The 23214-nt window shown below is 45.1% G+C and overlaps 1 protein-coding gene across 1 annotated transcript in view; it reads right to left on the bottom strand.

The window, feature by feature from the left end:
- The window catches only part of PRRG4 (proline rich and Gla domain 4), a 35054-nt gene that overhangs the window by 7880 nt on the left and 3960 nt on the right, over window positions 1–23214 (bottom strand). Inside the window, exons 2-5 of the mRNA XM_066583244.1 lie at window positions 15340–15446; window positions 14598–14761; window positions 9655–9697; window positions 5291–5423 (exon numbers count right to left, since the gene is read on the bottom strand). Coding sequence (XP_066439341.1) covers window positions 5291–5423; window positions 9655–9697; window positions 14598–14761; window positions 15340–15446 — 447 coding nt within the window. The remainder of the gene's footprint in view (window positions 1–5290; window positions 5424–9654; window positions 9698–14597; window positions 14762–15339; window positions 15447–23214) is intronic.

Genomic DNA, 23214 nt, shown 5'->3' with positions numbered 1-23214 from the left:
ATTTACGTTATGTCATAGCTCACAGACCAGCAGGAGGACTGCCTATCTTCTTCAGAGATTGCTCATGCAAGCTGTCTCTGAAATAGATTACAATTAGAGATGAGCAAGCACGCTCGTTCAAGGCCGATGCTCGAGAGAGCATCGGTCTTTTCGAGTAACTGCTTACTCGTCGGAGCACCATGTGGGGGGTGTGGGGGTGTGGCGGGGGTGAGTGAGAGAGATCTCTCTCCCCCTGGCTCCACCCCGCTCCCCCCCACCCCGCGTGGTGCTCCGACGAGTCAGTAGTCACTCAAAAAGACCGATGCTCTCTTGAGGCAGTAAAGCTACAGCACAGGGACATGACCTTCACTGACCCGGCCAGAAGGAATTTGAGGAATGCAGCCTTCATAACAAGCTGGCCAGCGAGCGGTGAGGTGACCCAGGTCACTGCAAAAGCTCAGCTAGGAGAAGATGTGCTAAGGAGACTAACAGGGAAGGAATAGGTAAGTATAGATTTTTTTTTTTAAATGACAAAACCCCTTGAAGGACACGGCCTATTTTGGACATAAGGACGCAACGATTTTTGGGTGATTTTCATCTCCACTTTTCAAAAGCCATAACCTTTTTATTTTTACATCGACATGGCCGTATGTAGACTTGTTTTTTTGCATGAAAAATTGTAGTTTTTATTGGCATCATTTTTGGGTACATATAATGTATTGCTTATACAATTTTTTAGAGGACAGCGAGAGAAAATATCAATTTTGCCATTGTTTTTTTTAAGGGTTATATCATACTGCATAAATTACATTTTTTCTGCAGACTGGTACAATTATAAAAATGTCAAAATATATATATATTTTTAGGTTTTTCTATTTTTGCACATTAAAAATCTTTTTTTTTAGATTGTTGCATTTAATGTCCAATAACTTTTTATTTTTCCTTGGATGGGGCTCTGTGTGGCTAATTTTTGTTTTGTACCATTTTGATCACTATCCTTCACTATTCACTACTGCATTTTTTGTAAGGCAAAATTTTTCCTCAGTTTTTTTTTAGCCTTTTTTAAAAATGTTTTTTGCCGTGAAGGATAAATAGTGCATTCAATTTATTGTGAAGGTCATTACTGATACAATGACAACACATATATGCATTTTTTTATGAAAATGGGAAATTGCACAAAAGTTTTTTTTGTGATTTATTTAAATTTTTTTTGCACAATTTAAAAAAAAAAAATTTATGTCCCTGTAGGAGACTTGAACCACAAAAGCTCTTATTACTATGATAATGCATTGCAATACTTCTGTATTGCAATGCATTATTGCTCACAATAGCGATCACAGGCCATGGCAGGCCCAGACACCAGTACACAAAAAATCAAAAAAATAGTTTGCTCACCTCTACTTCACCCAGATGCTTTGTAGTCCGTGATGGCATGTAGACACAGAGCTCAGACCCCACTGCCCAGTCTTAGCGGTGTTACAAACGAAGAAATAGCCAGAGAGAGGTCGGCTTCACGTGTGAACAAACATGCTTTTATTTATATATGGTGCCACATGACAGGAACAGGACGTGCTTCGACCTAATGCAGGACTTGGTCACCTCTATGTTCCAGTGTTACAAAGTACAAGCATTTAAAGACATTTTAAAAGTCTGAATTGAAGGTCTCACATTAGCTGTTTTTAATAGGCCTTATTTCGCGGCTTGTTGGTCGTGACAGCATTGTGGCATGGTGACCTCGACACAGGCTAAGACCTGTCGCCTTGGTACGCAGGATAAGGGTCAATACACCATGTGTAGAGACTGCTGGGTGCTGTCTCTCTTTGCTGCATGGATATATGCTGGATTAATTATGCCTGGGAGAAGGTTGGAGGTGTGGTTCTCTAATTCCTCTGCCAGTCCTGAGGTGTGGAGTAGCTTTATATTCTCATCCCTCCTTGTGCTCAGTGCTGCTTATTCAGCTCCACAGACGAGTATTGGAGTTTGGAGCTCCTCTGTGCTGGGTGTACTGCTACATCCAGAAAAGTTGCTGCGGTTTACTTTTCAGCTGTCTTTCTGTTTTGCTTTAGTGTTCAATTCGTCTCTCCAGGGGTATCTCTAAGGACAGTCAGAGCCCAGGAAAAAGACAATGGGGCCGCCTCTATCGAGGCGATTACTTCACTTCTAGGCAGGGACCCTTCACCCCCTTGCTAGGTTAGGGCCAGGCTTCCTTTTCCCTGAAGTGGTGCTACTGTTCAGCATAGTGTGGTGTCGACTGTTCTACAGTACATAGTAGTATTCAACTGCACTGGTTGTGAATGTCACCCTGTGTCCGTGCTGAGCAAGGTGCATGTGTACTGCATGGAAGTGACACCTTAATTGCCCTTTTTAAAAAGGTCTTTAAATGTTTGTACTTTGTAACACTGGAACATAGAGGTGAACAAGTCCTGGATTAGGTTGAAACACGTCTTGTTCCTGTCATGTGGCACTATATATAAATAAAAGCACGTTTGTTCACACATGAAGCTGACCTCTCTCTGGCTATTCCTCCAGACACCAGTGTATGGTGTCCCATTGCCATGACAACTCATCGGCCCTCTATGAAACTTTTACATGCCCTGTATGGGACTTGAATTATAAAAGCTCTGATCGTTATTGTAGTGCATTGCAGTACTTCTTGCCTTCAATGCATTATTGCTCACAATAGTGAATGCAGGCCATGGCAGACCCAGACAACAGTGTCTTGTTGCCCTGGCAACCCATTGGCCCTCTGCTATTAAATCATGGAGTGCCAATGATGTCACAGAGGGAGTACTGTCTTTGTAAACCCTTTTCATTCTGTGATATCCATTCATCACAGCATGTAAGGGTTAACAGCGAGGATCAGTGAGAACACCGATCCCCGCTGTTGCAGCAGGAGGTTGGTTATCCGTCACAGCCAGCTCCCACTGTGGGATGGTGTGGGCTCACTTCTGTTAACTACCAACCTGCCAGGATGTAAACTTACTTCCTGCGGCGTTAAGGGGTTAAAAAGCCCAGTGTCTGGCTTAGCGTCTGCCAAAAATACTCTCAAATTCAATTTTATGGAATAGTACATTTTCATTTATACATGCACAAAATTAATAGATCTGGATGAATAACCTCACCCTAAGAAATCGGCTGACAGAAATAAAGTTGCAGGACAAGAGTGTTGTCAGGATTGCTTCTCTTAAAAAGGCTGCCAGCAGTTGCATTGTCCAACAATTAGTTTACAAAGGCATTCGGCTGTCAAGGAATTACATTGGTAATTGTAAAAAGGAATTCAGAAAGATTGTAGAGGGTTAAATACCCATGCTTATATAGTTGTGTATTTTATTGGTTGACTATATATATTCCTGCTAGAACCTTCAGAAGTCACATGACTGTTTTTTTTGTCCAAGAAACAGCGCCTCACCTGCCCGTGAGCTATGTCTGGGATTGCAGCTCAGCTTTATCCAAGTGACTAATGGTTCTTTTACATGGGCCAATTATTGGACCCGAGTGTTCCTCTGAATGCTTGTTCACTCAACAATCGGGCCGCATAAAAAAACCAATGATCATCCGACAAACGAGCAAACATTCGTTTGTTGGCTGATCGGCTCCTTTATGCGAGAATAAAAAATGCCAACTGATTGGTGGTAAATCTCCCCAAATTTACCGGGAAATGTACCGCTGGCCTGTGGAGACACTTGTTTGTATTAAGAATTAATAAACTGATGCTTGACCCGTGTAAAGAAAAATGAAGTGAGCGTTGATGAACAAGCCTGTTGATTGAAGCTTGTTACATTGGCCTGAGACTTCGGTCTGTGCAAAAGAACCAATAGCTGCCGCACAATACTGCACAGCGGAGGAAAAAAAGGAGGAAAATCCTATATAATCCCTTAATTGTCCATTAAATGAATCACCTTTATTTATACAGCACATGCATATTACACAGCACTTTACATCACTTGGTATTGGGTTCTGTCCACAGTGAGGCCTCTTTCCCCTGAGCGTATATCCGCTCGCCGTTTTCACAGTCGGCCGATATATGCTGTGATTTAATGCATTAGATTTCAATGCATCAGATCACATGGCCGTATTCCCGTGATGTAAAAGCGCCAAAAAAAAAAACTGGTCAATGTAGTCTTGGGCGTTTTCACGTCGGGCCCAAAAGATTACGAAACTCCCTCCCTTTTCTCTCCTCCCCTCCGTCTGATTCCAATGGGAGGGGGCAGGATGGGGGAAGAGCTAAGTGCTGCCCTGTCCCACCTCTTCCCATTGCTGGCTGCAGACAAGGGGCAGGACTGGGGTGGAGCCAAGCTCTGGCCCCCTCCCTGCCCCTTGTCTGCAGCCAGGAATGAGAGAAGGTGGGATGGGGCGGTGCTTAGGAGAAGAGAGGAAGTAAGCCAGCAAGGGGGAGGGAAGGGGCAATGGCATGGTGGCCTCGGCGTATATGGGCGGGGGCCCATGCCACCTGAATGGGCGCACAAACATTAGATTTGTGCGCCCGTTCTCAAGCTTTTACGGCTCAGATGGTAGCGTATATTGGCCGGCCTTGAGAGCGGCGGCCCATATACGCTCGTGGGAACAAAGCCTGAGGGTCACAATCTATATTCACTTATCTGTATGTTTTTGGAAAGTGGGAGGTACACGGAGAAAAGCCATGCAAACATGGGAGAACATACAGACTCCATGCGGAGGTTATTGCAAGAACATTCCCCATTGATCGATTTTGATTATATAGAATAAAACTGTTATTTATGCAATTTACTAGAAATGAGGAAACCATCAGAATAAAAACTTTACTACATTTTTGGTCTCTCACCTACATTTTTGGGTCTTTTTCCTGCTCTCGGCTGGTTTCTACACATTTTCTCTCTCCATGCTTGCCAAGTGGGTTGGCTCTTTCTGTTGTCTCCACCTATTGCTCTCATCCCCTTTCTCCCTCCTGCAGCTGCATCCCCCTCCTCCCATACTATTTACTGTTTTACACTCGATAGAGTTTATCCTGATTGAGGAGGTTCCTGAAAACTTACAATGAGCCTGTAGGCAGAGAAAGGGGAACTAAAGGCTGCTAGAAGGTGAGACCATAATGATATATATCACCAAGTCATGTATTAACAAGTACCACTGATTAGTGCAAAAAAATTGCTAGGTACTTCTTAAGCTCTTATGTGGCAATTAGAAATAATGTATAACATCCTTAGAGGTTTTCTATTTATTTATCCTTTCATAGAACATAGATTACTGCTTCCAAGAAGAGCGTTCTAATCTCAACCTTGGTTAGAACTGTTGGGAAGTACATGATAAGTTTTGTCTGAACTATCATACTTACATCTGACGGTGTCTTCTTGGGAGACAATACACCATGTACCAATAATAACCGAGAAGTCCAAATATAACCAGGAAAGTTCCGGCACAAATTAAGCCAGTGAGTAGCCCGATCACATCAATCTTTATTTCTGTATCTAAGTGAAGAATAAATATGCATAAAAAATACATTATTAATAATAGTAGCCCCAGTAGTAATAATGTCCCCCATAGTGACCCCAGTAATAATAGTAGCCCCAGTAGTAATAATGTCCCCCATAGTGACCCCAGTAATAATAGTAGCCCCAGTAGTAATAATGTCCCCCATAGTGACCCCAGTAATAATAGTAGCCCCAGTAGTAATAATGTCCCCCATAGTGACCCCAGTAATAATAGTAGCCCCAGTAGTAATAATGTCCCCCATAGTGACCTCAGTAATAATAGTAGCCCCTGTAGTAATAATGTCCCCCATAGTGACCCCAGTAATAATAGTAGCCCCAGTAGTAATAATGTCCCCCATAGTAACCCCAGTAATAATAGTAGCCCCAGTAGTAATAATGTCCCCCATAGTAACCCCAGTAATAATAGTAGCCCAAGTAGTAATAATGTCCCCCATAGTGACCCCAGTAATAATAGTAGCCCCAGTAGTAATAATGTCCCCCATAGTAACCCCAGTAATAATAGTAGCCCCAGTAGTAATAATGTCCCCCATAGTGACCCCAGTAATAATAGTAGCCCCAGTAGTAATAGTGTCCCCCATAGTGACCTCAGTAATAATAGTAGCCCCAGTAGTAATAATGTCCCCCATAGTAACCCCAGTAATAATAGTAGGCCCAGTAGTAATAGTGTCCCCCATAGTGACCTCAGTAATAATAGTAGCCCCAGTAGTAATAATGTCCCCCATAGTGACCCCAGTAATAATAGTAGCCCCTGTAGTAATAGTGTCCCCCATAGTGACCTCAGTAATAATAGTACCCCCAGTAGTAATAATGTCCCCAATAGTGACCTCAGTAATAATAGTAGCCCCAGTAGTAATAGTGTCCCCCATAGTGACCTCAAAAATAATAGTAGCCCTAGTAGAAATAATATCCCCCATAGTAACCCCAGTAATAATAGTAGCCCAAGTAGTAATAGTGTCCCCCATAGTGAACCCAGTAATAATAGTAGCCCAAGTAGTAATAGTGTCCCCCATAGTGACCCCAGTAATAATAGTTACCCTTATAGTAGCCCCAGTAGTAATAGTGCTCCCATAGTTGCCCCAATAGTAATAGTGTTTCCAATAGTGGCCCCAGTAGTAACAGGGACCCTGATATTGGTGGCCCGCATAAAAAATAGTTCTTCCCATGGTGGATCCAGTAGAAGTAGCCTGCCCTGTATTGTACCCAGTAGTAATAATTGACCTCCATAGTGTCCCCAATAGTTATAGTGTCCCCCATAGTGACTCTAGTAATAGTGAATCTCATGGTGACCCCAGTAATAATAGTGTTCCCAATAGTGGCCCCAGTAGTAATAGTGACCCCCATAGTGTTCCCAGTAGTAACAGTGATATTGGTGGGCCCCATAATAATAGTGCCCCTACTGGTGCATCCAGTAGTAATAGAACTCCCCTATATTGTACCCAGTAGTAATAATTTCCCCCCCTTGTGGCCCCAGTAGTATTAGTGACCTCCATAGTGGCCATAGTAGTAATAGTGAGCCCCCATAGTGGCCCCAGTAGTAAGTGTCCCCCCATAGTAATAGTGCCCCCATGTTGGATCCAGTAGTAATAGCTACCCACATATTGGCCCCAGTAGTAATAATTGCCCCCCATAGTGGATCCAGTAGTAACAGTGTCCCCTATATTGGCCCCAGTAGTAGTAAGTAATGCCTATAGTAGTGCAAGTAGTAATAGTGACTCTCCTATTAGCCTCTGTCCATCCGGCATCCCTACAGGCATTCCGCTCACCAAGACTGCAGCTCCCGGCTGGCAGTGGTGGTGCAGCCGCTACTAAGTCTAAGACGGCTGACCTCCCGTTATCTATGCTGTGTACAGGACGGCGCATGCAGGCGCCAATGGTGGAAAGGGGAAGGGATCTACAGACTCTGCACTGCCGTCACCAGACTGGAACTGCAGGCTATGTGTAATGCCTATTAGGTTACTGCAGGGCTTGCAGGCCACATAAAATAAGGTGGCGGGCTGGATTCGGCCCACGGCCCTATGTTTGACATGTATGGTCTAGAGCAATAGAAACCAGGCCCCAGACTATAATAGGAAGGGGAGTAGTCCCAGAGCTTGATAATAAAAATGAGAGTATCTTGAGAGCGCATGGGGCAATGTGTAGAGAAAAGTTGGCTGAGCATGCCTTCCATGCTGGTCAAGAAGGAAGTAGATCCTGTTCATTAGCTACAGCAGTCAGCCTGTTCACTGTCTCTGGAACCAAGTGTCAACCTCTTGTAAGAACTGTTTTATCACTTCTAAGCCAGTGTGCCTGATCATCAATAAAAAGTTTTTTAAGTTCAGTGGAAACTTTATGCAGGCCTCCATGTTTCAGTATCCTACTGTGAGCTACTTCAATTGTCGTGCCAGGCCAGGTGCCAGAGGTGCCAGCACATACATGACTGCTCATCATTCTGTAATTGCATCACGTTGCTTCCGTCACTCCTGGCCAGAAGAGGACAAGGCAGAGGATGGAGGATGCCATGAAAATGTAATGAAGGTGAGTGAGTTTATAATTTTATTTTATTGCTAGGGCACACAGAAGCCTATAAATGACTTGGAGTCCGGCACAGTAAGGCCTTATTAATGGCTCATGGGACACAGCGAGGCCTACAAATAACTCACAGGTCACAGTGGGGACTCAGTGGGCACAGTAATGATTTATAATGACTCAAGGAATATAGCGGGGCCTATAAATGACTCAGGGAACACAGTTAGGCCTAATGAATTACTCAGCGGGCACAGGGGGCATATAAATGACTTGGAGGCCAGAGTGGGGACTTATTAATGTCTCAGGAGGCCCAAAAAAGGCCTTATTAATTGAAATCTGTCACTATTTTTCCTGCTATCTACAGAATATACTGGCTGATGTCCGCCGATGTGAAGTACATATTGTTAACTTTACTTTGTGTCCCTGCTTCTACAATGTTCAGATAGCGGTTGTTAATTGCACCTCGCATTATATGCAAATTACCAGTGGACCGTCCGATGGGAGGCCCATCTCTGCCTGCGGTCCAGATCCTTCCCTGTCCATTGAAGAGGAAAGTGCGCCCATTCTGTACCCCATTACGTCTCCACCTTGCACCACATCAACAACACCGCATGCGCGTGATGCCCATCAGATGGTCCACCAGTAATTTCCAGAAGCAGAGACACAAAGTAGAGACACCAATTTGCACTTCATATCGGCAGACATCAGCAGTATATTCAGTAGATACCAAGTTTCCCCAAAATAAGACCCCGTCATATTAATTTTTGCCCCCAAAGAGACACTAGGTCTTATTTTCAGGGGGTGTCTTATACTTACCTAGCAGGCTCGGCCCTCGTCTCTCCCGCTGCCCTCTGGAGCTCAGGCATGCTTCCTGCAGTCCTTGGCCACCCACAGAAGATCGCTTCCTGGTTACAGGATTTATAAATCCCGCCTCCAAGAAGTGATGGCTCTGAGTAGTTGATTGGCTGAGCAGTGCTTGATGAACCAATATGATGGCTGTGATTGGTTCATCCAGCACTGCATTGATTGGCTGACCAGTGCTCAAGAACCAATCACAGCCATCGGGTTGTGAAGGCAGTGTTTATGAATTGGCTGAACCGCAGTATTGATTGGCTGAGAAGCGCTCAAGAACCAATCAGAGCTATCACTTCCAGGAGGCGGGATTTATGAATCTCGTAAGCAGGAAGCAATTCTCTGTGGGCAGTCGAGGAGTGCAGGAAGCGTGTCAGAGCTCCACTGAGCAACACGCGCGCGCGGGGGGGGGGGGGGGGGGGTACATGGACTGAGACTGCTAGGTAATGTATTGTTTTTTCTTAATGTAGCGCGGCTAGTCCTTATTTCGAGGGTAGGGATTATATTTTAAGCCTCGCCTGAAAAATCAGGGTAGGGCTTATTTTTGGGGGAACAGGGTAGCAAAAAAGTTGTGACAGACTTTCTTTAATGACTCAGGGACACAGTGGGTCAATAAATGACTAAGGGAGCTGTGCTGTTACTCGGTCACCCAAGGGAGCACATAAACCTGGAGCTAGTGCTGCACTTTACTATAATGGGACCATTTTTAAATAAGTCTAGGAAATATTTCTAGATCTATGTACATTGAAAAACCCATAAACACATCACCTAATGTGCCAAACACTATCGACATTATATCCTGGCATTATCTGAAATGATGGTATATTGTTAAAAAAAAGTAGGTCTTTACCTTCCTTAGACCTTCTCAGTGAGTATTCCTTCCAGAATGCCACCTTTAAAAAAAAAAATAACAAAAAATGCATAATTTTAAGGCCGATTAGAAAAGTTGACTTAAAGGTATAAAACTAAAAATGTTTTTAACCCTTTCCAATCCACTGTCTGACCTGTGAAGACATTATGATTTAAGGCTGTGCAGCTCCGATGTTGGAAGATGTCCGTCGGGGTTCTCTTACTGCATATTGCCAGCCTCTCTGCTGTCGGAGCCTATCCAACGTGTCACCTCATGCAGTACTGGCTTTAGCCAGCATATAGTGCTGTTGTATAACAGCAGAAAAAGAGTAACCCCCCTAGGAAAACCAGGATACAAATTGGACTGGAAAGGGTTAAAGGGTATGTCCATCATTGCGGAAACTTGCAGGTATGAATTTTCCACAGTGGAGAAATCTGCACTATTTGAGATGAAGCCCACCGCGGATCCGCACCAAAATCCACAATAAATGCTATGGATTCTGTGTGGATTTTTACACTGTAGAACTCCACATCAATCCCCCTTTAAAGGGGTTGTCCCGCGGCAGCAAGTGGGTCTATACACTTCTGTATGGCCATATTAATGCACTTTGTAATATACATTGTGCATTAATTATGAGCCATACAGAAGTTATAAAAAGTTTTTTACTTACCTGCTCCGTTGCTGGCGTCCTCGTCTCCATGGTGCCGACTAATTTTCGGCCTCTGATGGCCAAATTAGCCGCGCTTGCGCAGTCCGGGTCTTCTGCTTTCTTCTATGGAGCCTCTCGTGCAGGATGCCGGCTCCGTGTAGCTCCGCCCCGTCACGTGCCGATTCCAGCCAATCAGGAGGCTGGAATCGGCAATGGACCGCACAGAAGAGCTGCGGTCCACGGAGGAAGAGGATCCCGGCGGCCATCTTCACCGGTAAGTATAGAAGTCACCGGAGCGCGGGGATTAAGGTAAGCGCTCCGGTAAGCTTTCTTTAGGTCCCTGCATCGGGGTTGTCTCGCGCCGAACGGGGGGGGGGGGGGGGGGGTTGGAAAAAAAAAAACCCCGTTTCGGCGCGGGACAACCCCTTTAATGGCTCAGTCAGATGGGCGTTTTTATGTGCGCATGATACTTGCGTTTGCGATCCGCATGTATTAAGAACCAATGCTTTTCATTGGCAGAGGTCATATACGGTAAGTATAGGGCAGTGGATTTTAAAACGCAAGTAACTGCGGCAGCTGTCTTTTTTGGATGTGAAACCCCTGCATGTGACAGCAAGATGTTTCACCTTGTTCTCAATGGGGCCAACGACAGCAGCACCAACCCCATTGAGAACATACAGTGAAGATCGCAATCCTCTAGCACAGCTGTTCTGGCGATGTTCTCCCATTGAATTTAATGGAGCCAGCACTACAGCTGGCTCCATTGAAAGCAGTAGGCTGCCAGCAAGCCTTGCAGGGATTTTCAGGGAAGGGCTTTAAATATAAGCCCTTCCCTGAAAAATCATCTCTAAAATGTGTAAGAAATATATATACTCACTTCTCCGCAGCTGCCGGGGCTCAGGCACATCCAGCCGTGTCTTCTAAGATTTAAAATCCCCGCCTGCTGAAAGGGCTGCCTGTGATTGGTTGAGCACTGTGACCAATAAGGCGCACCACTCGGCTATTGAATGACAGCTGAGAGCTGCCTCTGATTGGTCACAGTGCTCAGCCAATCAGAGGCAGCCCTTTCATCAGACAGGGATTTTAAAGCACTTCAAAGCATTGCAGGGAGAAAACCCAGCTGGATGCACCTGAGCTCCGGCAGCTGCGGAGAGTTGAGTATGTGTGTAATATATATATATATATATATATATATATATAAAATTTATTTTTTCTTTGCACATTTTAGGGATGATTTTCAGGGATGGGCTTATATTTAAAGCCCTTCCCCGAAAATCACTGCAGGGCTTGCCAGCAGCCCATTGCTTTTAATGGAGTCGGCTGAAGCGCTGGCTCCATTGAATTCAATGGGATAGCATTGCGGTCCTCTGCCGCAGCTGTGGCAGAAGATTTTTTCATCGCCACGGAGAGTTGCCTTGTCACTGGACACTGTGACAATGCTGTCACAGTGTTCAGTGACAAGGGGACTTCCCGCGGAGATGAAGAAATCCTCTGTGGCAGAGGATCGCAATCTTCTCTGTATGTCAATGGGGCCGCGGCTACTGCCTCCGGCCCCGTTGACCACAGGTGAAATCCCTGGATGTGACAGCATCCAAGGGTTTCACATCCAAGAAATCCCATGCCGCAGCTGTCACAGCCGCAGCAGGGGACAGCAGGCAGCGCACTTTATGTGCACATAAACGCTGCCAGGTGCGTTTTTTCAGCATGACATTTTTTCAGCATGGCTCCGATCACGCAAATTTTTTACGAATGCGTTTTTGTGCACATAAATTCACACATAAAAACGCCTGCCTGAGTGAGCCCTAAAGGAGTTTTCTGGTTTATTTTTTTCAAAAGTAGTCTTCAGACATTCTGATTGAAGCCTGTACAGCTCCGATGTCGGAAGACATCCGGCAGGGTATTCTTACTGTATATTACTGGCCGCTCTGTTGTCGGGGACCTCTCCAGCATGTTCCATACCGCAGTACTGGATCTAGCCAGCAGATGCCGCCATTGTATAATGGCAGAAAGAGAAAGCCCCCTAGGAAACCCTGAATCCAAAATTGGATTGCAAAGGGTTAAATATGGACCTATCCCAGAGGCTCTCCATCCATCATTGCAGCCCCAGTGCCTACTGCATGGAACCCAGAAGAAGTGTCGGGCAGTCATATGCTCTATATTGTACAAGTGATGGCTCAGCCAGTCACAGGCTTCAGCGGTGATTTTTCCATGGCCATTGAATGGCTGAGAGGTCATGTGCACAATGAACGTGAGTCGTGCACTAGGGCTGCAGCTCTGGACAAGGAGCCTCGGGGATAGGTGAGTATTCACTTTTTCTTCATTTTAACCCTTTATGCTTTTTTAATGTCCTGGAAAACCCCTTAAAATGTTTTTGAGTGACTCTGTAGATTCATTGGCAGATAACTAATGCTTACTGGGAGTTTTGTTATACATTAATGGGCACATTATGGGGTAGACTTTCATTAAGGAGCACAGTTAACAGCAAGTTTTCTTCTTCGGAAGGCACAGTTTCTTGAAGGTCATAATGTGGGGCAGACTTGTATTTAAAAGCACAGTTTGGGGTACTTGTCATTCAGGCTGACATTGTGGGGCACACTTTTATTTATGGGGAATTATATGCAGTGTAGAGATGTACTGCAAAAGCAAGAAGCAGAAGACATCTGGACTCCAAACTCGGCAACCATGAGTCGTGGCTCGGAGAAGTTGTCATGGTGGATGGAGAAGAAAAGGAGAAGGGCTCCAATCAGAGAAGACCTGTAAGTTACCTTAGTGTAAATGTTTATGTTTGCAAAAATACCCACTAAATTTTAAAGAAAGTTTTGCTTTTCCTGTGTTTGAGGTGCAGTAAAAACTTTATTCTATGAGTCAGTACCATTACGATGCTACTATGGTTGCAGATTTTTTTTTTACTACTTTCAAAAAATTAAAAACCCTTCTATTAAAAAGTAGAATGCTTTTTATTGTCATATTCAGAGCCCCATCACTTTTTTTATTTTTCAGTCAACGGCGTTGTGTTAGGGCTTTCACTTGTGGTGCAAGCTATAGTTTCTTATTGCTACCATTTTTGGGTGGGTATACATGACTTTTTGATCAAATTTTATTCCATCTTCATTGGGAGTCAGCGTGAGCGTAAAAATACAATTCTGGCTTAAGCCTTATGTCCACGGGGAAAATCAGGCCCGCTACGGATTCTACATGGAGAATCCGTAGTGGGTCCCTCCTGCCACGCGGACATGAGCGCTGAAAATAAGAATTAACTCACCCGCAGTGGACCCGGCAGATCTTCTCTTCTTCACGGTCGGATCTTCTTTCTTCGGCTGGCAGATGTGCTCGGCACATCGGTGGCGTTCCGCGCGCATGCGCCGGGCACATCCGCCAGGCCGAAGAAAGAAGATCCGGTCGTGAAGAAGAGAAGAACTGCCCGGTTCGCTGCGGGTAAGTTATTCTTATTTTAGGTCTCCGGTGGATCCGGACGGCCTCCATAGGCTTCAATAGAAGCCTGCGGGAGCCGTACTTGCGGGAGACCTGCACGAAAATGGAGCATGTCCACTTTTTTTCATGCTCCATTTTTTTTAAATTCACTTTTATTGACCATCCGCGGGTATTTATCTACCCCGCGGGTGGTCAATGCATCCGCAATAGGGTGCGGATCCGCATGCGGGTGATCCGCTGCGGATTTTAAATCCTATTTTGCCCATGGACATGAGGCCTTAATGTATTTTTTTTTACAACATTCACTGTGTGAGATCAAGATAACAATACTTAGATAGTTTGTACCTTTTTGGACATGGCAATGTCAATTATATATATATATTCTATTGGTTTGATACAAATTCAAGTCTCCATAGGGGACTTGAACTTGTGATCATTTGATCGTTTACATATTGCATTACATTGTATTTTTCACATTCCCATATTAAGCCCTGCCACAAGCAGGGCTTAGTAGGTTTAAATACACGGCAACCCAGGAAGCCTCCACTAGGCCCTGGGTTGCCATGTCAACCATTGGCACACCATCATCATGGGGAACCGATGGTGAGCTAGAAGGGGTACCCTCCTCCATCTGACAGTCTTTATGCTGATGTGGATGTAAGCTGTCAAGCAACCACTAGCTGCTTTGACTGTAGCCATTTGCAGCAGTTGTCAGCTGTCAGAAACAGCCGGCACCCACCTATGAACCAGTGCGGCACTGTTTTGTGAAAGGAGGCAGCCATGTTTTTCCAATCTTATACAACAACTTTAATCAAATGCATTTTCAAGACATAATATCACATTGAAAGGTTTATTAAATTACCACCGAATCGTCGTCTTCAAATATCTCCCTGGCTTCCTCATAGTTGCATTGCTCCTCGTAACATTCTCTCTCCAGATTTCCAATGATGAACATCTCAAAGTCAAACTGGTTGTGTTGCAGTCTGCGACCCAAGAAGTTGCTGGCTGCCTCCCCATTCCTAAATACTGAGATCAAGAGTCATATCCTCAATAAATGCTGCATAAGTACAAATCCAAATGCTATTTTAGAAACACTTCTGATGTGTGGGCTTCTATTCTTCCCCCGTGCTTTGCACTACAGTTCTGCCCTGTCCATTTACCCTGTTTCCCTGAAAATAAGACATACCCTAAAAATAAGACCTAGCATGATTTTCCAGAATTTTTGAGGATGCAAAATGATTTTCCAGGCTTTTTGAGGATGCTTGAAATATAAGCCCTACTCCAAAATTAAGCCCTGCTAACAGTTAATTAAAAAAAAGTCAATTTAAATAGTGCCCAGGCAGATATACATGTAATACCTTTTTCAACAAAAATTTATATAAGACACTGTCTTATTTTCGGGGAAACACGGTATATAGAAGCACAGGCTCATCATGACATCATTGCATAGAAAGATGATTTCTCTTGCAGGCTGGATAAAGTGATAAATAACTAAACTACGGCAGCATTTGCAACCAACATGCAATGCCCTGGTGCAACAGCTACTTCTGCCCCCCTCCCCCATAGAGCTATTGCGCTGCTGTTAATAAAGTGTCTGCTCATACCTCCTTGATCCCCAGATCCCAACAAATTTCTTAAGCAGGGTGGTAATCCAAACACTTCACTTATCAGCTGGTAGATCAGGAGCAAATGCAGAATGAAGCTCTGATATCTGCAAAACAGATTGTGTGTTAATATGCAACATGTCAATTCTTGTAACTGTGTTGTAGAGTCTTATTTCTGCCTCTGCGTTAATGTTTCAATGCATTTGCAACAATCTTGATAGTTTAGCTGCAAAGACAAGACAGTCAAGTTCTTACTGAAAGAGTTCAAGTTCTGGGGGTTTGTAGCCAGATTTCAGAGCTACCCCGTTTCCCTGAAAAGAAGACATACCCTGAAAATAAGACCTAGCAGGATTTTTCTGGATTTTTGAGGATGCAGAATGCTTTTTCTGGACTTTTGAGGATGCTTGAAGTATAAGCCCTACTCAAAAATTGAGCCCTATTTACAGATAATAAAAAAGGACAATATAAATAGTGTCCAGGCAGCTGTACATGTAAAAAAGTACAATCTATTGGAGCAAAAATGAATATAAGACACTGTCTTATTTTCGGGGAAAGAGGGTACCTGTAGGCTATACTGACCATGAAAATGTTACATATGACGTTCCTGACTTATTTTGGAGACATTGCTTTAAAATACACTGAGACCATTTTGGCCAGACGGCAAGTGGGCATTTGGGCATGGGGATGTGCCAAAGAGTTGGAAGTGAAAAGGATTGTATCATTATGACAACTCTTAAAGGGGTTTTCCAAGGAGAATACTACTGATGACCTATTCTCAGGATAGGTGATCAATAGTTTATCGGCTGGGGTTCGTCGCTTTGGACCCTAACCAATCAGCTGTGTACCCATTGACAGCGCTTGTAATTGCAAGTGCAGCTCTCTTTGAAATCGATGAGAGCTGTGTCTGCAGTTAGCAGCGCCGGCCACTATACAGAGGTCGGAGCCGTGACTTCCGCTGTTTCGTCTCCGATCTCTGTGTATTTGTGGTGTTATCAGCGGGCTCACAATCAGCTGATCAGTCGGGGGCCTGAGCGACAGACTCCTGCCAATCAACTATTGATGATCTATCCTGTGGATAGGTCATCAGTAGCATTCTCCCTGGAAAACCCCTGGTCTGGAGGGAGAAGGAACATGTGTTCCTCTCATGGCAGCTTCCAAGAGGTATTTTCCAGCAGGATAATGCTCGGCCGCACATACATGGGGGTCGTAGGAATTTCCCCACAACATTGTCACACTTCTGTGGTCTGCCCAGTCACCAGATTTTTTGCCAATAGAACATGTATTTGATCTGGGATGCCAACTTCCACAGCCTACAAGTTTGCATGATCTAGAGGCTCAGTTACAGCAAATGTGGAGTGATATGCTGCAGGATACCATACAGAACCAGTATGCTCCATGGCGGCCCATATCACATCTTGTATCCAAGCTAGAGGTGGTACAACAGGGTACTAGAGCCTCCATGGCGGCCCGTATCACATCTTGTATCCAAGCTAGAGGCGGTACAACAGGGTACTAGAGCCTCCATGCCCGCCCATATCACATCTTGTATCCAAGCTAGAGGCAGTACAACAGGGTACTAGAGCCTCCATGCTCGCCCATATCACATCTTGTATCCAAGCTAGAGGTGGTACAACAGGGTACTAGAGCCTCCATGCCCGCCTGTATCACATCTTGTATCCAAGCTAGAGGCGGTACAACAGGGTACTAGAGCCTCCATGCACACTATATCACATCTTGTATCCAAGCTAGAGGCAGTACAACATGGTACTAGAGTCTCCATGTCCGTATCACATCTTGTATCCAAGCTAGAGGCGGTACAACAGGGTACTAGAGCCTCCCTTCAAGTGGTCAGTTGTCCACAATAAACTGTCCTTTTGCTCTGATATGTAATCACTTCTATCATTATTACAATCACAGAGAAAGTTTAATTTGATTCTGACAACTTCTTCTAACTGCTTGATGTTTTTTGACAATGAGTTTATTCCAGTTCCTCACTGTTTCTTCTCTCCTGACACTCCTGTCCTTTGCTGTGTATCTATCACACAACTTTTATAGTTCCTAAATATTTTATTCATGAACCAGGATGTGCAAGATGATTATTTGGATGAACTTAAAATTGAAGGATCTGACCAGTAAAACCGAGACATAACAGTAAGAACAGCCCAGAAATTAGGGAGAGTGCAGTTGTGATGTAATCCATATGTTCCAAACATCAAGACTTTAGTCACCCATGTTAGAAATACCTCAATGAAAGGACATCCCATAATTGTTCGTATGACTAGCAAATTCAAAAACAAGAAAAGCAAGTGGCAAAAATTCTCAGCGCTCTGGGGGTAAAAGTGAGTTAATAAGGAATGACATGCAGGGTAATTAATTAGGTGGGGAGTTTACGATCGAAACACGAACTCCCTCAGATATCTATGATGCCTTTGAAAAATGTACCACAGTATTCTCCAAGTAGAGTTCAAAGAGTGTGGATAAACCCAACTTATTCGAGAAGTGAACAAAGTACAAGGCAGTACAAGGTAGTGCAACGCGTTTCGGAGGACATACAGATAAATTAGCCTCTCTTCTCAAGCATAGGTAGTTTGTGCTTGAGGAAGAAGGCTAATCTATCTGTATGTCCTCCTTGACGTTCTCCATCCTTTTCATGGATGTAGTTTGGGATTAGGTGTTACCATGGACCACTGCGACATTGTTTTGGAGGCCAACCAGGACTAGCGATGTGGTGGGCTGTCCATTGCCAGGCTGTCCGTACCAGGTGGGTCCTGTTTACATTTACCATATGCCTTATACATACCTTCACAAGTAATTATCTCCTATCTCGAGACGTTGTCCTAACTCTTATGACTAGTAAGTTGGCATACTTGCATTCCATATGTCAAACCCTCCTTGAAGTGCATTGTGGGAATATTTCTGACAGGGACGGATGAATTATATAAGCCTTTTGTTTGCTTTTGGGAGTGACTGACTCATTTCTTGGTATTACTAGTGTAGTCTCCTACACATATGAATTTAATGAAGACAGGCATGTCCTGTCTGAGCCAAAGTCAGAGTAACATTCTCACTTAAAAATTGAATAATTATTATTATTTATGTACTGTACACACCTCGTAACATTGCATTCTAGGTAATCAGGGGAAAATTAAGCAATTCTACAAATATTGGAAGCAATCCAGGAATGGTACCACACCCCAACAGCTAAGAAGCTACACTACATACAAGTAAATGGGACCCAGCCTGCAACCCTAGAAGAGAATGTAAACTTTCACCTTTTGTGGAGTTTTAGGAGTTTTCAGTATTGTGGGTCGGGAGGAACATAACTCCTACAACATAATCCTGCTTCACAGAAGAATTCGCCAAACTACCGAGGGGGAAGTCAGCTTGAATTGCCAACATTATGACAATTGTAATTTAGTGCTAGTGTTGTAGGATTACCAGTATCATCATGCCTTGTGCCCGAGGCACCAACTGAATAGTTTATCTACCTGGATACCAGCAGTTTCCTTCTGACAGCCTCATGGTTCAAAAAGACTGAACGAATGGCAGGAAACAGTAACGGTCTTTACTTGGCTGCTGAATTACTGCTATAGACACTTTAAAGGGGATTTTGGGGCAAATACCATTGATGATATATCCTTAGCATAGGTTATCAATAGTTGATTGCCGAGTATCTGGAGATTCCCAGCCTGGCCTGCTTCAGTGCAGTGGAGCCGAATGTAATCATTGAGGTCAGAGCAAGAAATCTAATAGGCGGCTTTCCTTCCAATGGAAGCAAAGTTGCCTTTTACACTTCCAGACCCACATTGGGATCAGAACCAGAAGAGTAATAGGTGGCTTTACTTCCATTGATTTCTATGGGAGAGAAGCCCGTATTAGGCTGGGTCCACACGGGGCGGATTTGCCGCGGAAATTCCGTGCGGAATTTTGCCGCGGCAAATCCGCATGCGGCCGCTAATCCTGGGATTAGCCAGCCATGTAGACGAGATTTCTGAGAAATCTCGTCCACATGGGACGGAAAATCCGCTGCGGCTATGCCAGCAGAAGCCGCCGCTGCGGCGCGGATTTGCCGACCGCAGCATGTTAATTTTCTTTTTCCGCTGCGGCTGCACTCTCCTCTATGGGAGCGCCGGCCGCAGCGGAAGAGCGAGCGGCCGGGCCCCTTAAAAACCGCCGCGGGTTTTGAAGCAGCGGTTCTCCCAGCGGAAATCTTGTGTTTTTTTCGCTGCGGCCAAACCGCGAGATTTCCGTCGGGAATCCGTTCCGTGTGGACCCAGCCTTACTGCTCCGACTCTGATGATGACATCCAGCTACATTACATTGACAGTAGGCTGGGAGATCGGCTTATGGCCCTGGCTTGTTGGCTCTTGGGGAATCAAGTCTCAGTCTCTCTATGTGTTCACAGGTTCTTTGACTAGTCACAGTCTTTACAGCATTTTAGGAGGCCTGGCGTAACTACATGGACACTCATAATGTTTCTCAATGGTACAAACTCAATCTCTCTTGGACTCAGGAGTTCAGCAAGTCAATGACCGGAGGTACCGCAGGTTGATGGCCTAGACTGATGATGACATACCAATCATGAGGCTCCAGGGATTATCTCGTAGCTCAGTCAGTCTGCTCTGATCCTATTCCACAGCAAGCTTCCAAGGCTTCAGGAACCTTCACCCACCTACCCCATGTTGTGGAGACTAAAACATTATTATAGTCATGTCCTATCATTTGTGCATCAAACGCGAATGCTCAGCCCTTCCAATGGCTACAATACCCACAGCGGCCACAACAGAGACTATTATGTGTGAATTGCATAATACACATTAATTATGCACAAATCACCCTCAGCTGTTATGCAATAATCTAGCACGGCAACATCTATTAAATCTATGGAATCTGCATAATAAACATTACCCATCATAGCATTTCTCCCAGTAAGGCCAAGCTCACGCAGGCGTATGATTACCGCATATTACGCGGGCGCTGTACACCTGTATGAAATCGCTGTAACTCGCAGGCAATCAATCACATTGCCTTATAATGTTCCGATCACATTAGCGTGTCGGGATTGCGTAATACACAAGCGCAAAAAAGAAGGCAGCATGTTTTACTTTGCTGCATATGTACCCATTGTTCTCTATGAGCGCATATATATGTGCGCGCATATGCACTTGCATTGCATATAGGCGGTGCGTATAAGCGCCGCCATGAAGTGACACCATGGGGAATATTCACCAAAAAAAATGTGTACTGCGCATGACAGCGTGTGTGAGCCCTGCAGTGTTTTATGCTTACTGCCGTGTGAGCCCTGCAACGTCTTACACTTATGGCCATAAGAGCCCTGCAGCGTTTTACGCTTACGCCGTGTGAGCCCTGCAGCGTTTTATGCTTACTGCCATGTGAGTCCTGCAGCGTTTTACGCTTACGCCGTGTAAGCCCTGCAAGCCCTGCAGCATTTTACGCTTACGGCCGTGTGAGCCCTGCAGCGTTTTATGCTTATGGCCGTGTGAGCCCTGCAGCGTTTTACGCTTATGGCCGTGTGAGCCCTGCAGCGTTTTACGCTTATGGCCGTGTGAGCCCTGCAGCGTTTCACGCTTACTGCTGTTTGAGCCCTGCAGGGTTTCACGCATACTGCTGTTTGAGCCCTGCAGGGTTTCACGCTTACGGCCGCGTGATCCCTGCAGCATTTCACGCTTACTGCCATGTAACCCCTGCAGCGGTTTTTACGCTTACGGCCATATGACCCTTGCAGCGTTTTACGCTCACTGCCATGTGAGCCCTGCAGCATTTTACGCTTATGGCCGTGTGAGCCCTGCAGCGTTTTACGCTTACGGCCGTGTAAGCCCGGCGTTAATGTCAGCATCTATTACACTTTCCTCAGTAAGCTCTTAGGACATGTTCACACGGGGCAGATTTGCTGTGAAATGTCCTCAGTGAACATTCTGCAGCTGAAAGTCCGAACCAAAACCTACCGTGTTTGGTACAGATTTTGACGTGTTTTTTACTTTGTATTTTTCTGCAGAATTCACTCCTTCACTGAGAAACGATGAATTCCACAGCATAAGCGGTGATAAAATTGACATGCTGTGGATTTATATTCCGCACCACATGTCAATTTCAACACAAGTTTTATGTAAATTTTTTCCACAGCATGTAGAATGAGATTTTGAAAATCTCCCCCACTTTCCTGCTGCTGTAAATGCAGTGGATTTTCCATGCGGAGGTATCTGCGCAGAAAAAAAATTGTGCATGCAATACAATGGAGAGAATATAATGCATTTATTTCAATGGGTTCGTTCAGAAGCGCCTAGTTTGTGTGCGCAATTGCATCATGCAAAGAAATACGATCTTATACCCCCTTCACACAAGGACGTGCGTATTTGCGTATGCCTGAGCGCTCTATAATTGTGGAATGAACTATGCTTTTTTGCACCCGCAGAGCATGTATATTTGAGCGTGGCAAACAAAGATGCACCAATTGAGATGACTAGTCTATATTGGGCATGCTAGCTGGCACCTTGGGTGGGTACTAGAGTTGAGCGAATGTACTCTGCCAAGCTTGATGCTCGTTCGAGTATTAGCATACCCGATGGTGCTCGCTACTCGAGCGAGGATCACGTCGTGTTCGACCCCGTCCCAGTTTTGACACCTCCCCGCTGTGACGTGTCAGTTTTGCCCCCTCCCCGCTGCGACGCTGCGCATGTCAATGGTAGCTGGCTTGGGGGGGAGGAGAGAGAGAAAGAAACAAAACAAAAAGCTCGGCAACCGGCGGGTCCCATACAAAAATACTCGAGTCAATGGGGTTCGTTACTCGAGTAGAGCTCTCGAATTTTACGAAAAGCTCGACTTGAATAACGAGGACCCGAGCATTTGGGTGCTCGCTCATCTCTAGTGGGCACAAACTGGTATTTTCAGATTAGTGCACTTGCCGGAAATCTTGGTGGCAGGGTCATAGTATTTCAGGATACAGTTTATGCATTCTGCTGCAATCCTGAGACTATCAAGGCACAGTTGATGTAGATTTTATGTACTGTGGGAGATTAGCTCGGTAGCGTGCGGGTTTAGCCATAGTCATAGATGGAACACAAGCGGATGCAGTCCAAAGCAGGCATGTCCTGCGTTTATTTTTTATAACAGTAACATGAAAAGTCCAGCCTTAGTATCAGGCAAACAAATAGTAGTCGTCAATCCAGCGATCAGGCCATCCCGGCCTAATCAGGTCGCACTTAGGCGGTGCGGCGCTCAGCGGGGCTTCTATGTCCAGCCCGTTGCACAGGCTGCCAGGGCCCAGCAGCCATCTTAGCTCTCCCCTGTGTCCGTGCAACTGCTATTTATGTGCACACTAGCACTGGCTCAGCCTCAGCACATGTGCTGAATGAGCTCGCCCACACCCTGGAGTGGAGGAGGTGGAATGGACAGCCCCACTACCAACCTGCCATCCATTCCAAAAAAAACAGGCCCGGATATTTTTAAAAGAGCAGATCTCCAGCAACTGCTTGCTGGAGACCACATTACGCTCCTGGTTTCTTATGTCTGAAAGCGAGACATGACCTTCCTCCAGTCCCTCTATGCATGGTACGGCATAGCGACCATCCACCACTACGCCCCTCAGCACCTCACATTACTGTGATACCTGCACCAGATACATTAAGAGATGTGTACCCGTACCTCTAAATAAGTATGGCATTGATACTTCTGCTGTATTATGAACTCTGGGTCTGTGGGTCTTGCAGGAAGCTGGGCGACTTAAGCAGGATGCCTATGTTATGGAATAAGCCATTCTGCCTATAAGAGAGCCCCCCCTTATTTCATATAAGATCTCTTTGATGACTAGTAGAGATGAGCGAGCCTACTTGGTAAGGCAGTTACTCGAGCGAGCAT

This window comes from Eleutherodactylus coqui, chromosome 11 (assembly GCF_035609145.1).
Source record: "Eleutherodactylus coqui strain aEleCoq1 chromosome 11, aEleCoq1.hap1, whole genome shotgun sequence".
In the NCBI taxonomy this organism is placed as follows: Eukaryota; Metazoa; Chordata; class Amphibia; order Anura; family Eleutherodactylidae; genus Eleutherodactylus; species Eleutherodactylus coqui.
Note: the sequence above shows the minus strand (reverse complement) of the source record. Positions and strands in the feature narration are given on the sequence as shown.